A 12,088-nucleotide genomic window follows, 5' to 3' on the forward strand; every position below is an offset into this window, starting at 1 on the left:
TTCATGTATAACCCAGGACAATCGATTAAGCTAAAAGGACTTCCAGTGTAAAAAATTACAAGGACACCCAAGTCAATTTACACTTTTTATTTTGCATATTTAAACTTGTGCATTCCAGGCATTTTCGCTTTATATGTAAAAAAAAAAAAAAAGATCTGCTTTGTTTGCATTCACAGGTGGCCAGAGGACTACAGGTGGTAAAGAGCAGGTCCCTCAGTTGTTTCAGAACACACCTCAACTTTCAGCCACAGCAAAACAGATGACAAGGAACCCATGCCGTCACTGAATCACGCTTCCTTACTGTAAACGGGGCCATTTTAGGCAACTGACAGGTTTGGTGTGTGTGGTTGTGCAGCAGTTTGTCAAATCAGAGTGCTGCAACTGAGAATGCATGTGGGAAAGGTTGATAAAGGGTAAGGCTTGTGGAATGTACAGCGTGCAGGAGGCCGGGCCTTCATCCTGACTTCTCCTGCTCGATAACTGCAAGTGGAGAGGAAGAAGGTTCAGCATTATTTAGAGACACGGTTTGTCCAACAATTGTTCTGGATCACGTTAACTTAGAGCGGCACACATACTTTCTTTGGTTGGCAGAATGTTCTTCTCCTCAGTCTGGGTCTTCTTCAGCTTGGACTTGTCGAAGCTTGTGATTTCTGAGACATCGGCTTTGTCAGACATGTTTGAAGGGATCTGAACAGGAGACAAAGAGTTTATTTAAAACACCTGGGCACAAACAAGGCCAGTGAGTACAAAAAACAACGAGTGATGCCATTTTTAAGTTCAACTCAAACCACATTCATCCAAAAACACGCCCCATGCGTCTCAAGAGGCCGAATTGGGGGGGGGGGGGGGGGGGGGGGGAAGCTTTGTGTCAATCAGTTCATGTGTGCAACAGCGTGAGGGACCACCGCCCTTTTGAGCAATCTGGACGATCGCACTGGTTTCAAGTACCAGCTCCTCTGAACCATCGGAACAATAAACCGAGGATTCCAGATAACGGGGCGCTTTGCAAAGTGTGACGAAATAACGCGCAGAGCCAAAATTGAGTATTCACGGCAATCACGCGGCGTTTGTGTAGTTTCCACAGACACACACAACACAACACACGCAAAAAACAATAACGTGACGCCGAGCCCCTTCGGTCAGCTCCGTGGCATGTCTGCGTTTTAACACGTCACACTTTAGGGCACTCTTATTCGTTCCAGATGTTTGGGTTTTATAAGCGTTGGCGCATCTGGTGCAGCAGAAAGCGTCTGATGCAAGCAACGCGTTGCAGGTTGGAAAACAACCGAATTGGTGCAATTCAGGCGAATAGTACAATCCGATCCTATACATGTACGATTGAAAAAACGAGAAGCGGAAGTAGACTCACCAGGTTTTCAGATACACTGATGTGAAGTGAGCAGATCAGGCGAAACGGCAGAGTGATGTCTTCAGCCTCATGCGCACTATATATACTGACCACTATGCAAATGAGCCCCATGACGCCACGCCCACCGCCTCCAAACCCTGCCTCTGAACAAATATGTTGTTTTCTTGTCGGGTCTAAAAACAATGACACTGTTTCTAAACCACGCAGCTTTATTGGTCGCTGCGCATGTGTTTGTTGTTAATTATATCGCATTATTTGAGTGAGGCCAGGTTCTCCTCTTCATGCGAGAGTTTGGCTGGTAAGATTTCTGCAGATGTTTGTTTGTCTCCAGATGTTTATTATGTGCGGCATAACGCACCAAAACGTCGGTTAATAAGTGGTTGTTAAGTGGAGGTTTGGGGATTAATTTGCAAAGTGCTCCTTTTAAAACTGAATCACTAGCGACACCATGCGGACAAATGTGGTTGTTACCATGGGGAGAACAAATAGTGAAGGATTTAATAGGGGATTGTATGTAGAGTAAGGGCTGGGACACTGTGGCCAGACAATATGTTAAGATTAAAAAAAAGATTCTTTAGAATTTTCATGGACTAAATTTTGCTCCTAAGTAAAGGTTGTGTTTTTTAAACTCTTCATAGCAGACAATGACAAACACTCATTGATACCAACACATTTGACAAATTTGAATCTTGAATTACATAATCAATTATGTAATTTACGTATTTATAGATCATATCGAGAGAGTTAATAACTTTGTTAAACATTACTATTGAATGCAATATTAATAAATACTACACTGCAGGAGGAATCATCAGACCGTTGCAACCGTTTTACAGGAAGACAAACAGGATGTTCTTTTTTTTTTACTGCTAATGATAAAAAGTACATTGCGATAATTGTTAATAATAGTTTATTGACCAGCCTTAAGATTAACATGCATTTGTTCTAACATTAAAATAGTTAAAGATGTGCTAAGCTTGCCAATTTTTTCTTTTTCTTTCTGAAATAATTTACCATAAACATAAAACCAGTTGTAAACACTTGTTCCTTCTTATGCTCACCCTTAAGAGATGAGATAATAGATTGAAACAATCACACTTATTCATTTGCACATTTTTTTAAAGGGTTTATTTATTCACATACTTTCATATTTACCACACAAGTTACAAGAGATTCAGTACCATTGCCCATGTATAAACAAAGCTCAACAGATCATGTCTTTAGTTATCTCATATTAAGTCCCAGGCATAGTGATATAAGTTGTAAAGGAGCAAAATCAGTATTGCTGTATCAAATTGGTTTTGAAAGAAGCTCATCATCTTGAATTTAAAAAGATCTTTCCAGAGAATCATGACGTTTGTCCCGCTTTACCTGCTGGTGAGGTATTTTGAATAAGTCTGGTTGTACATAAGTTGATTGTCCACCCTTACGACATTCCTCAGGTTTTGCCAAAACCAGGGCTCAGCGGCCGCCGTCCTCGGCCACTCAACAACACTTTTCCCACACAGCCTCTTCCTGAGGCGCAGGAACCTCGAGTGCTGCAGGACGGGCTCCAGCATCAGCAGCACAATCACGTCCACATTTTCATCCATTAGTCTTTGGTGGGCCAGATACATCGCCAGCTTGAAAATCCCGCTCTTAACGTAGCCCTCCGTTAAGACAAACAGGGTCTTGCGGCTGTATTGGATGCTGTGGGTGAGGTTTTCCAGCACCGGGACTCCTGGCACCCAGTCCCTCTCCTCCAGACACAGAGGAAGATACTTCTCTCCTTCTTCTTCCAGTTTCACCCGAAGATTGCTCATTACCCACTCAGAGACGTGTGGATCTCTGTTGTCATAAGTCACAAAGACGTCATAAAAGCTGTTAGATGAGTTCAAGGATCTGTACCCCTTCAGCTTAGCTATCATAAAGTGTATCACATAGGAGGCATCCCAGTAAAATAAGTGAGCAGTAGTTGCCACAAACATGAAAGCAATAATGAAGGAGGTAGTGAGGATGTACCTCAGAAATGCCTTACTGTCATTTACACACTGTTTTATATCAAAGTATATCAGTGCGTGATCCTTCTGGTTTTCTGGCGTTTCACATGTCACCTCAGTGGTCAGTTTGGGGATTTTTACTTGACTGTGTTCAATCCACAGAATGAAATCTAAAATGTCACAGGTACATTGAAACGGATTCTTCTGCAAGTACAACGTCTTAATCGGATTATCGGGTCTGGACGGGAAGGTAGATTGATTGATGGTGGTGAGTTTGTTGAAGCTAAGGATGAGAATGCTAAGGCTCCTCGGACCCTTTATGAATCCATCGTCCAGGTGGAAAATGTTGTTATTGCTCAAGTCAAGGGAAATCAAAGACTGACTGAAGTTTGAATTTATACCCGTCACGTCAGATAAAGAATTGAAGCTCAGGTCTAAAACTTGAAGTTGGTGGAAAACCTTCAGTGCATCCCATTTAAAACCAGTGAGCAAGTTATGGCTTATGCATAGTTTGGTGAGGTTATGCGGAATATTATGATACACATCGTATGGAATTTCTGCAATTTTGTTATGGGATATATCTAAATACGTCAAATTGGTGAGATCAGTAAAAAGCATCTTGTACCCGACATCCTTTTCTTTCCAAAGAGTTCCAAGATGGTTATGCGTAAACTGCAGTTCAGACAAAGATTGGCTGCACAGCTTTTTTGTTGTTAACGTGGAAATGGCATTGTGACTCATATTCAGCACTCTCAGAACAGGCAGGTTTCTCAGGAAATTTAAATTGTGCGTTATCCCGTATGATTGAAAGTAGTGCGGGTTGTAACTGAGGTCGAGTACTTGAAGTTTCTGCAGTTCTTTGAAGGCGTTGTCATAGGCCAGGTCAATCTTGTTGTAAGATAGGTCCAGGTATGTCAGATTAGGAAGCGAGAGGAACTCTGTGCCATTAAGTGCTGCAGAAAATCCATTATTTGAGAGGTTGAGACATGCAATATTTCCATAGCCCTCAAATTGTTTGTGAGAAATGAAGAAGATATTATTTGAGCTAAGGCTTAGCACTCGGCCCGATTCAAAGCACTCTTTCTTGATAAAGTGTTGTGATACCTCAAAAGTTGGGTCTTTAGGGTGTGAAAGGGAAAGGTCTGACCTCTGATTGTTTTCGTCACTCAGACATCTGGAACTTTTCCCCAGAATGGGATACAGCCTGTTTTCTGCGAGGTATATTAATTTCAGGTGAGAGAGTTTGCGGAATATATTAGAATCACAGTCAATAATGAAGTTAGTCCCTAAATTCAGTGCAGACAGATTTTTGAGCTCATACAGAGGACGGAGCGTGTCTGGTCCGATACTCTGAAAGACTAAACCCTCTAGATGCAAAGTTCTAAGAGACTTGAGATGGGCAAAATCCTGTGAAAGATTCACGGATGTAGGGTATACCTTTAGACCAAAGTTGTAGGACAGATCTATTTTTTCTAAGATGGGAAAGTATCTTAGAAACGTTGCATTCCCAGTTATTACTTTTAGCAGGAAGTTAAATGACAGGAACAAATCTTTCAGCTTGTTCAGACTCTTATACCAGTTAGGATTCAGGACCTCCAGCGAGTTTCCTCCCATCTGCAGTGTCCGAAGCTCTGTCAGATTGTGAAAAGCATCAGGATGGATGCCAAGAGAACGATTTGGGCAAGGGACACATGGGAATGGTGCATTTTGACACCTTGGACAGTTCCCTTGAATGTGTAGGGTTGTTAAATTATGCAGCCCTTTGAAATCGTCGCCATATATGTATTGAATTTGGTTAGAAGCCAGCCTTAACTCCGTTAATGACCGAGGCAATCCCTGGGGAACGTGGGTTAAATTATTAAACGACAAGTCCAGAGTCTGCAGTTTGGTCATAACTGCAAAGGGGCTGTTCATAATGGTCACATTTCTTCCACATGGCATCCATATGTAGCAGTTTTTGGGGAGCCAGAGATTTTTCACGTATGTTAAGCCTGATAGATTCATCTTGTCCAGCTGGAGCTTGTTTAGCCCTAGATCAAGGGTTTCTACACTGGGAGGGAGATTGCCAGGAATTCTCTCCAGATTGTTTCCAGTCAGCCCCAGATGATTCAGTTTGGTGAGATTTTTGAAGACATTGTCACCGATCCGCAACCCTCTCCGCGTGTTCGCCCAGTTCAGATAGAGTGTGGTCAGATTCAGCAGTCCAGAAAACACAGGCCCTGTAATGTTCGGCATGTAATTTTCTGACAAGTCGATCACAGTGGCGTCTCTAGTTATTCCATCAGGTACTTTACGCAGACGACGCCCTCTGCAGTCAAACTTGACCTCGGACTCGTTGGCTTTGACGTCACACGGGAACTGCGGCGGCTTCCAGATAGGTCTTAACGAAGAAGGCTGGACCTCATAATGGCAACACACCCAGAGGAGCAGCAACGGCATCCAACGTGTGACAGTCTGCAGACAAACAACAACGTTGTAAGATGAGGAAACTATAATAATGCAGTCTGACATACAGGTCTTTTTGTTAGGAAAAGTATCGATGCTGCCTTCATCCCTCTTGCTAATGCTGGACATTAAGAGTTGTTTAATTTGACTATTGTGCTTTCAATATTAGTGATATGGGTTATAATCCACTGTTTGTTAAAATAAGGGTTGGTCAATAGAACAATGTCAATTTTTTTTGCAATTCCAATGATAATGTTCTTCCATATCAATATAACCAAAGTTCAACATATATCTATATAATGCTAATGCATTGTGAAAACACAGTGACCAGGTGTAACACATTATTTGATCCATTTCAGATTAATTAAACATTTTGCTGTTTATCAAATAAGAGTTCAAAATCACTGCTTACAGTCAGGAGCAAAAAATGATCTTTGAAAGGGAAAATGTTTTCAAAAGTTTGGGGCTTTGGCAGTCTTCAATATCTGTATATCTATATGGATTGTGTCCAGTCTGAACAGTTTGCATAGGAGAATTTATTACAGCAAGAAAAAACAGTTTCAGTGTTGATATAAATATTGTAAATGTATACTTTCATTTGTGAACAGAGTTAGGGTTACCTACATTTCAGAATGCCACTTCTAACCAGCAGGGGGCAGCTGCTCCACTAGAGGATCTGCTCTTGGCTTTTTGTCAGAATTATAATCTACATTGATCTCTTACAGGGAGACTAAATTCATGTTTGCTGAACAATGGACATTGTGTTGAGAGGCCACATGTGACATTTGTGAGATGACGGTAAATGCTAAGATACTGCAACAGTAGCACATATCATGCAGTCTGTGAACTCAATAATGTAAAACACAATAATCTTTATCTACAAATATTAGCCAACATAATATGTCACAACAAAACACTGAGTACACTGAGCTCAACAGTTTTCATCCTTTTTATTTTTGAGTAAATAGATTTGGAATATTTTCCTACAGAAGCTAGAAGAACATAGTCTCACTTAACTTCTGGTTTCCCCTGTATGTTCTCTGAAGTAGCTGTAATGTTGGTAAAACTAATCTGTTTGACACCATTGACCACAAATATAATTAAGTGTATTCTTAATATTTTCTATATATTATAAGATATGTTTGTCCAAGTTTCAGCTAGACACATTTGGCATCTTTTTTAATTTTTGGATCTACACTAGAGTTTAATTTGAAATTGTAAAATGTTTGACTGGGCAACATGTGTTATCTGATAGAGTAGCATAGAGAGGTCTACTGTTTATATCTAAAGATCTATGGTAAAAGAATAAACATGATATGCTATATTTTTTCTTCCCACACTATTTTGAGGAAACTTTTATTTGTACAATGTACAATACATGTCAAAAAAATTTAAAAGGAATAATATGAAAAGCCAAATAGATTCATACACATTATAGACCAATTATTATCAAGTCTTCTTAAGCTCTCAGCACACAGTCATAGAAGCACAAAATCATTAAAGATAATGTCAACATTCAATTTAAAGTAGCAAATAACTCCGTAACACCAGCAGATTAGCAATCATAGAGCAATGCTTCAAAAGTACAGCTTGTGTTGATAAAACTCACCATCGTGCAGGTATCGTATTGATGCCTCACAATCCTCACACGACAACCATGAAACACGTCAAGTTTCTGTACTTTGGAATCTTTCAGGTGAAAATCTAAATGAACTAACTGTAAAAACGGTGCCTGTCAGGTGCTTCGTCAAGACACCAGAGCAAAATACCCTTTTAAATCTCAGTCTTTCTTCATTTTGAATATACAGCAGACACAACAGTAAGAAAAAAACCCTGTAAGCAACAAGAAGAAAGACCCTCAAACAGAAGTAGCATTTGAAATGGGGAAGTGCGTCTGTTTCAGTTCCCTGTCTCGTGATCTGCACACAGTTTCATTGGTGGGATTTTCACACGTTGTAATTCATACACAGAAGTGCACATATAAATAACTGAAGTATAACCGTGTATTCTGGCATTTACAGTGTCTCTTTAAAGAGGTTGCTGTATTGTTTGTGACTTTCAGTTGCTAATACACTTCTCAGGCTGAACCAGAAGTACGGCTGGGCCTGAGCGTTGGTTGGCCATTCCAGCACAGAGCCCTTGTACAGTCTCTTCCGTAGCCTCAGGTACTTTGAATTGCAGGGTACTTTCTGCAGGAAGATGAGAACGATAACGTCGTCTTTTTCATCCATCAGCCTCTGGTTGGCCATGTAGAAAGCCGTCTTGAAGTTGCCGCTCTTGATGTATTTGTCGGTGAGAATAAACACGGTCCTTTTGCTCCTGTTGATGCTCTGGGAGAGGTTGTCGATCAGGGGGCAACCTGGCAGCCAGTCCCGCTCCTCCAAACACAGTGAAAAATGATGGTCTCCGCTGTCCTCCAGATGAACGCACATTTCCCTCATCACCCACTCCGACACGGCGGGATCCTCCTTATCGTACATGACGAAGGCATCATAGACAGAGCTCTGGGAGTACAGACGGCCATAGCCTTTGATCTTGGCCCTGCAGAAATGGTATACGTACCAGATGTCCCACAGGAAGAGGTGGCTAGCAATGGACAGGGTAAGGAAGCTGAGGATGAGGGAAGTCATGAGGGTGTAGAGAATGATCGACAGTTTGTTGTGCTGGCAGGCCAGCAGGTCCACTGAGATTACTGGGTGACCAGTTTGCGCCTCTGGTGCGGCACAGGTCACGTCTGTGGCAAGTCGGGGGATAGTAACCGTGGTCCTGTTGAGCCATGTTACAAACCAAGACACGTTGCAAGTGCATACAAATCTATTGTCATGCAGAAGCAGCATGTCCATCCTGTTAACAACATCATCTGGAAAGCTCGACGCTTCAATGTGCTGTATGAGATTAGAACTGAGATCCAGATATTTCAAGTTGTAAGCATCTTTGAGGAAATCTGGCGCGAGTTTAAAAATTAGGTTTTTATGTAAAATGAGATTCTTGAGATATTTGGTGCACTGAGACAGCACTGGAACATGATCTAAACTGTTTCCACTAAGATCTAAGACCTTTAAAGATCGTAGAAGGTGCAGTTTGTCCCAGGCAAAGGACTTTAATTTATTGTTTTTGATGTAGAGCTCAGAAAGCTTGTCTGGTAGACTGCTGTACACTGCGTCTGGAATAAAATTGAGGTTGTTACCAGAGATGTCAAGGACAGTCAGGTTGTGTAATTTCTTGAAAAAATGTACGTATCTTGTATCCCCATCCCTCCACAACATATCTAGCCGGTTGTCTCTGAACTCTAACCTCTCAAGAGACTGGCTCTCCAGCTCTCTGTTTGTAGAAGTAGAGATCTGATTGTGATTCATCAGCAATGTTTTGAGATTCTTTAAGTGTTTAGTGAAATTAAGCATGTGGGTCAAGCCCTCGGATTCAAAATAATGGTTGTTGTAACTTATATCCAGGATGACCAGACTTTCTAGCTCTTGGAATGCGGTGGAGTAGAGCAGGTCCAGGCGATTGAGTGAGAAGTCCAGATATTGTAAATTAGTCAGATGGGTGAATTCAGAACCATTCAGACTTTGGCTCATCGCATTTCCAGACAGATTCAGGCACCTCAGCTCTCCGAGGTTTAAAAATGTGGAATGCAAGAAGAAAATGTTGTTTCTACTCACATCCAGGGTTTTGCCAAACTGACTACATTCTCTTTTGACAAAGTACGTAACAACTCCAAGTTCTTTGTCTTTATGTTTGCAGCTGCGTGCAAATTCGTCATATCTGAAGTAATGAATCTCTCTCACTTCCTTACTGTGATACTGCGCTGACATCGGGGACCAGTGCCAGGGCTCTCCTCCAGCGAATCCAACAGCATCCTGGCCATCAGAGGGCATAGATATTTTGTTGTCAGACAAGTTTATTACTTTAAAGCTTTTTAACTCCATCAGGATGCTGAAGTTTGTAATTTTTATGAAGTTTTCACCAAAATCTACAACCTCAAGGTTTGTCAGATCTTTTAAAGGAGCAATGCTCTCTGCTTTTAGCTGACGAAACACAAAAGCCTTTAGTCGGAGAATCTTGAGGGACTTGAGGGAGGAGAAACTGCCACTCAGTCTCAGTGTCTCAGGATAGCGCTGAAACTCATAGTTAAACGAAAGGTCCAGTTCTTCCAGACTTCCCAGGAATTTTGGGAAATGTGAGACTCCTATCGCTCCTGCTAAAAAGTTTGATGAGAGGTCAAGCACTCTCAGTTCTGTTGTGTTGGCAAACCACTCGGGTGGCACATGGTGCAGAGAGTTGCTGTGCAAGCGGAGCGTCTTAAGTTTGGTTAACATTTTAAAGGCAGTTTTGCTGATTTGTAGGGGTGAATTATTTGGGCATGGTTGACAAGGGAAGGGGGCATTGTAACATCGAGGACAGTTTCCACTAATATCTAGAATCTCAAGGTTTGTTAAGTTTTGGAAATCCTCACTAGTGACTTTTTGAATATTATTGTTGTAAAGATACAACTCCTTCAGACTTGTGGGTAGATCATAAGGAATATCAGATAAATTATTTGATTTAAGGGACAACAATGTTAAGTTGTGAAGCTGGGAAAACGTACCATTCTCTATATCGTAGGACACGTTGCAGGGGTTACGATAATAGCAGTTCTGACCAAGGTAGAGCATCTGAATGTTCCCGAGGTCAGAGAAGTTCGCTTTGGAAATGTAATAAATGTGATTCACTTCCAAACTCAAGAGGATCAGATTGGGCGGCAGACCTTTAGGTATACTGAAGAGCTGATTGCCATCTAGATACAACGCGCGTAAGCTCTTGATGCTGGTGAAGGTGTTTTCCTTTATCGTCACACTCTTGGTACACACTCGGTCTTTGGGGCCAATTTTGATGGGCACGCAGTTGCACCTCATGTCGATCTCAGTCAGGTTCACCAGGCCGTGGAAGGAGGAGGAGTTTAGTTCTGGAATGTGGTTGATGGTAAGCGTCAGATTGGTGGTTTCCCTGGGGATGCCAAGGGGGATGTCTGTCAGGCCCCTCTCGGTGCAGTCCACTGTTACCGTGCTGCCGTTGCTGGCCTCGCTAACATCACACGGCAGTGTTCTCGGGTAGGAGACGGTGGCTGTTGATGCGCAGAGACAACACCACAGGGCCGGCAGTGCCAAACACATCTGCACAAAAACAGAGGAAGTTCTCTGAGAAATGTTTGCAGGTGGAAAGTTACATTTACTAATAAAACACACTCACATTACACATACCACACATTCAGCAGGACATTCAGTATTGTTTATAAGTAATGAGAGTGACAGCAAGGAATGTAAAGCATATTTTGCTTCATAATACAGCCAGGAATTAGTATTCATCTTCTTCTTCATTATCTTCTTCATCTGCTAGATTCTAAGATGCATGTTGTATATATTAACAAAGATAAAACACTTACCAGGTGGGAGAGCATTGTTCATGTGAGAGAATAAAAAGAGATATCCTGCTTTGAGTCCTGTTGTCAAGTTGGGCTCTGAAAGGAATGTAGCATTGATCATACGCTGGTTACTAATGTCATGAAAGTAGCAGGTGGCAGGATTCCACTATCAGTGAATATAATTAGGTAGCCTCACTTCCCTATTTCAATAAGACACGAGTGCTTTTTGATTTCCATTAAGATGTTGCCTTAGTAATAGGAGGATAGAGTCGTCTCTTGCTCCTATGGTACATTAGTATAACTGTACATCTCGCGGGTCCATGCTTGGGTTGCCGTCACCAGTGGAAAGAGCTATTTCATTTCTGATAGGCCTGCAGGGGAAGGTGAAGCCAAGCCTTGCTTTAGGGTTATCTTCTTACATGGTGAACATGCTATTCAGGCCCTTCTTCTGTAACCTATGTTTGCTGTGGGTTGTAGATTTCATGATCTGGCCTGATAGTATATAAATATTTCAATATTTACTTGACTGACTAAACGCATGTGCCGATCAGTATCTTGCATAGAAATGATGACAAATATAATCAGCTTAATGTCCTCCAAAACTCTGCTCCACGACTTCTGTCAAGACCAAAAGGACATTGTACAACAAGCCCTGTAAAAGTCTCAACACTAGATACCAGTTATTTCATTGATTTCCAGTTTATAATAGACTACACAGACTTTCACCAGACTACTGATCAGAAATGCTTGCGGCTTATCAACAGACACACCCCTCAGATCCTCGGGTTCTTCCCTTTTATCTTTTCGACAAAGCAGAACCAAAACATTTGGTGATGCTCATTTCAGCGATTATGTTCTGCGTCAGTGGAACAGCCCCCAAGAGGCTGTTTCATT

At 41.7% G+C, this 12,088-nt stretch overlaps 3 protein-coding genes across 5 annotated transcripts; all 3 read right to left on the reverse strand.

The window, feature by feature from the left end:
* Positions 1–72: 72 nt before the first annotated feature.
* tmsb4x (thymosin beta 4 X-linked) lies at positions 73–1,527 on the reverse strand. Its single transcript, XM_053439724.1, has 3 exons — positions 1,370–1,527; positions 576–687; positions 73–480 (listed from the first exon to the last, which is right to left on the reverse strand). Exons 1-3 carry the CDS (start codon positions 1,478–1,480, stop codon positions 455–457), a joined length of 249 nt encoding a protein of 82 aa, XP_053295699.1. The 5' UTR covers positions 1,481–1,527; the 3' UTR covers positions 73–454.
* Positions 1,528–2,474: 947 nt separating this feature from the next.
* LOC128455821 (toll-like receptor 7) lies at positions 2,475–7,763 on the reverse strand. Of its 3 annotated transcripts, XM_053439716.1 has the most exons (3): positions 7,403–7,543; positions 4,925–5,802; positions 3,058–3,196 (listed from the first exon to the last, which is right to left on the reverse strand). In XM_053439716.1, coding segments are annotated over exons 1-3 (882 nt in total). In that variant the 5' UTR covers positions 7,406–7,543; the 3' UTR covers positions 3,058–3,195. The 3 variants fall into 3 exon arrangements, with proteins under 3 accessions (XP_053295690.1, XP_053295692.1, XP_053295691.1); XM_053439715.1 differs by having other exon boundaries at positions 2,475–5,802; positions 7,403–7,763; XM_053439717.1 differs by lacking the exon at positions 7,403–7,543 and having other exon boundaries at positions 2,475–3,196; positions 4,925–5,058.
* tlr7 (toll-like receptor 7) lies at positions 7,116–11,503 on the reverse strand. Its single transcript, XM_053439714.1, has 2 exons — positions 11,216–11,503; positions 7,116–10,946 (listed from the first exon to the last, which is right to left on the reverse strand). Exons 1-2 carry the CDS (start codon positions 11,228–11,230, stop codon positions 7,809–7,811), a joined length of 3,153 nt encoding a protein of 1,050 aa, XP_053295689.1. The 5' UTR covers positions 11,231–11,503; the 3' UTR covers positions 7,116–7,808.
* Positions 11,504–12,088: the final 585 nt, after the last annotated feature.

Source organism: Pleuronectes platessa, chromosome 14 (genome assembly GCF_947347685.1).
Source record: "Pleuronectes platessa chromosome 14, fPlePla1.1, whole genome shotgun sequence".
NCBI classification, from domain to species: domain Eukaryota; kingdom Metazoa; phylum Chordata; class Actinopteri; order Pleuronectiformes; family Pleuronectidae; genus Pleuronectes; species Pleuronectes platessa.

Bases quoted from the DNA above. Each gene is read 5' to 3' on its own strand.
- tmsb4x (XM_053439724.1), bottom strand. From the start codon at position 1,480: ATGGGGCTCATTTGCATAGTGGTCAGTATATATAGTGCGCATGAGGCT. The intron at 688-1,369 runs GTGAGTCTACTT...TCTCCTGTTCAG, and splicing joins TCAGTGTATCTGAAAACCTG to ATCCCTTCAAACATGTCTGA. The intron at 481-575 runs GTATGTGTGCCG...CTCCACTTGCAG, and splicing joins CATTCTGCCAACCAAAGAAA to TTATCGAGCAGGAGAAGTCA.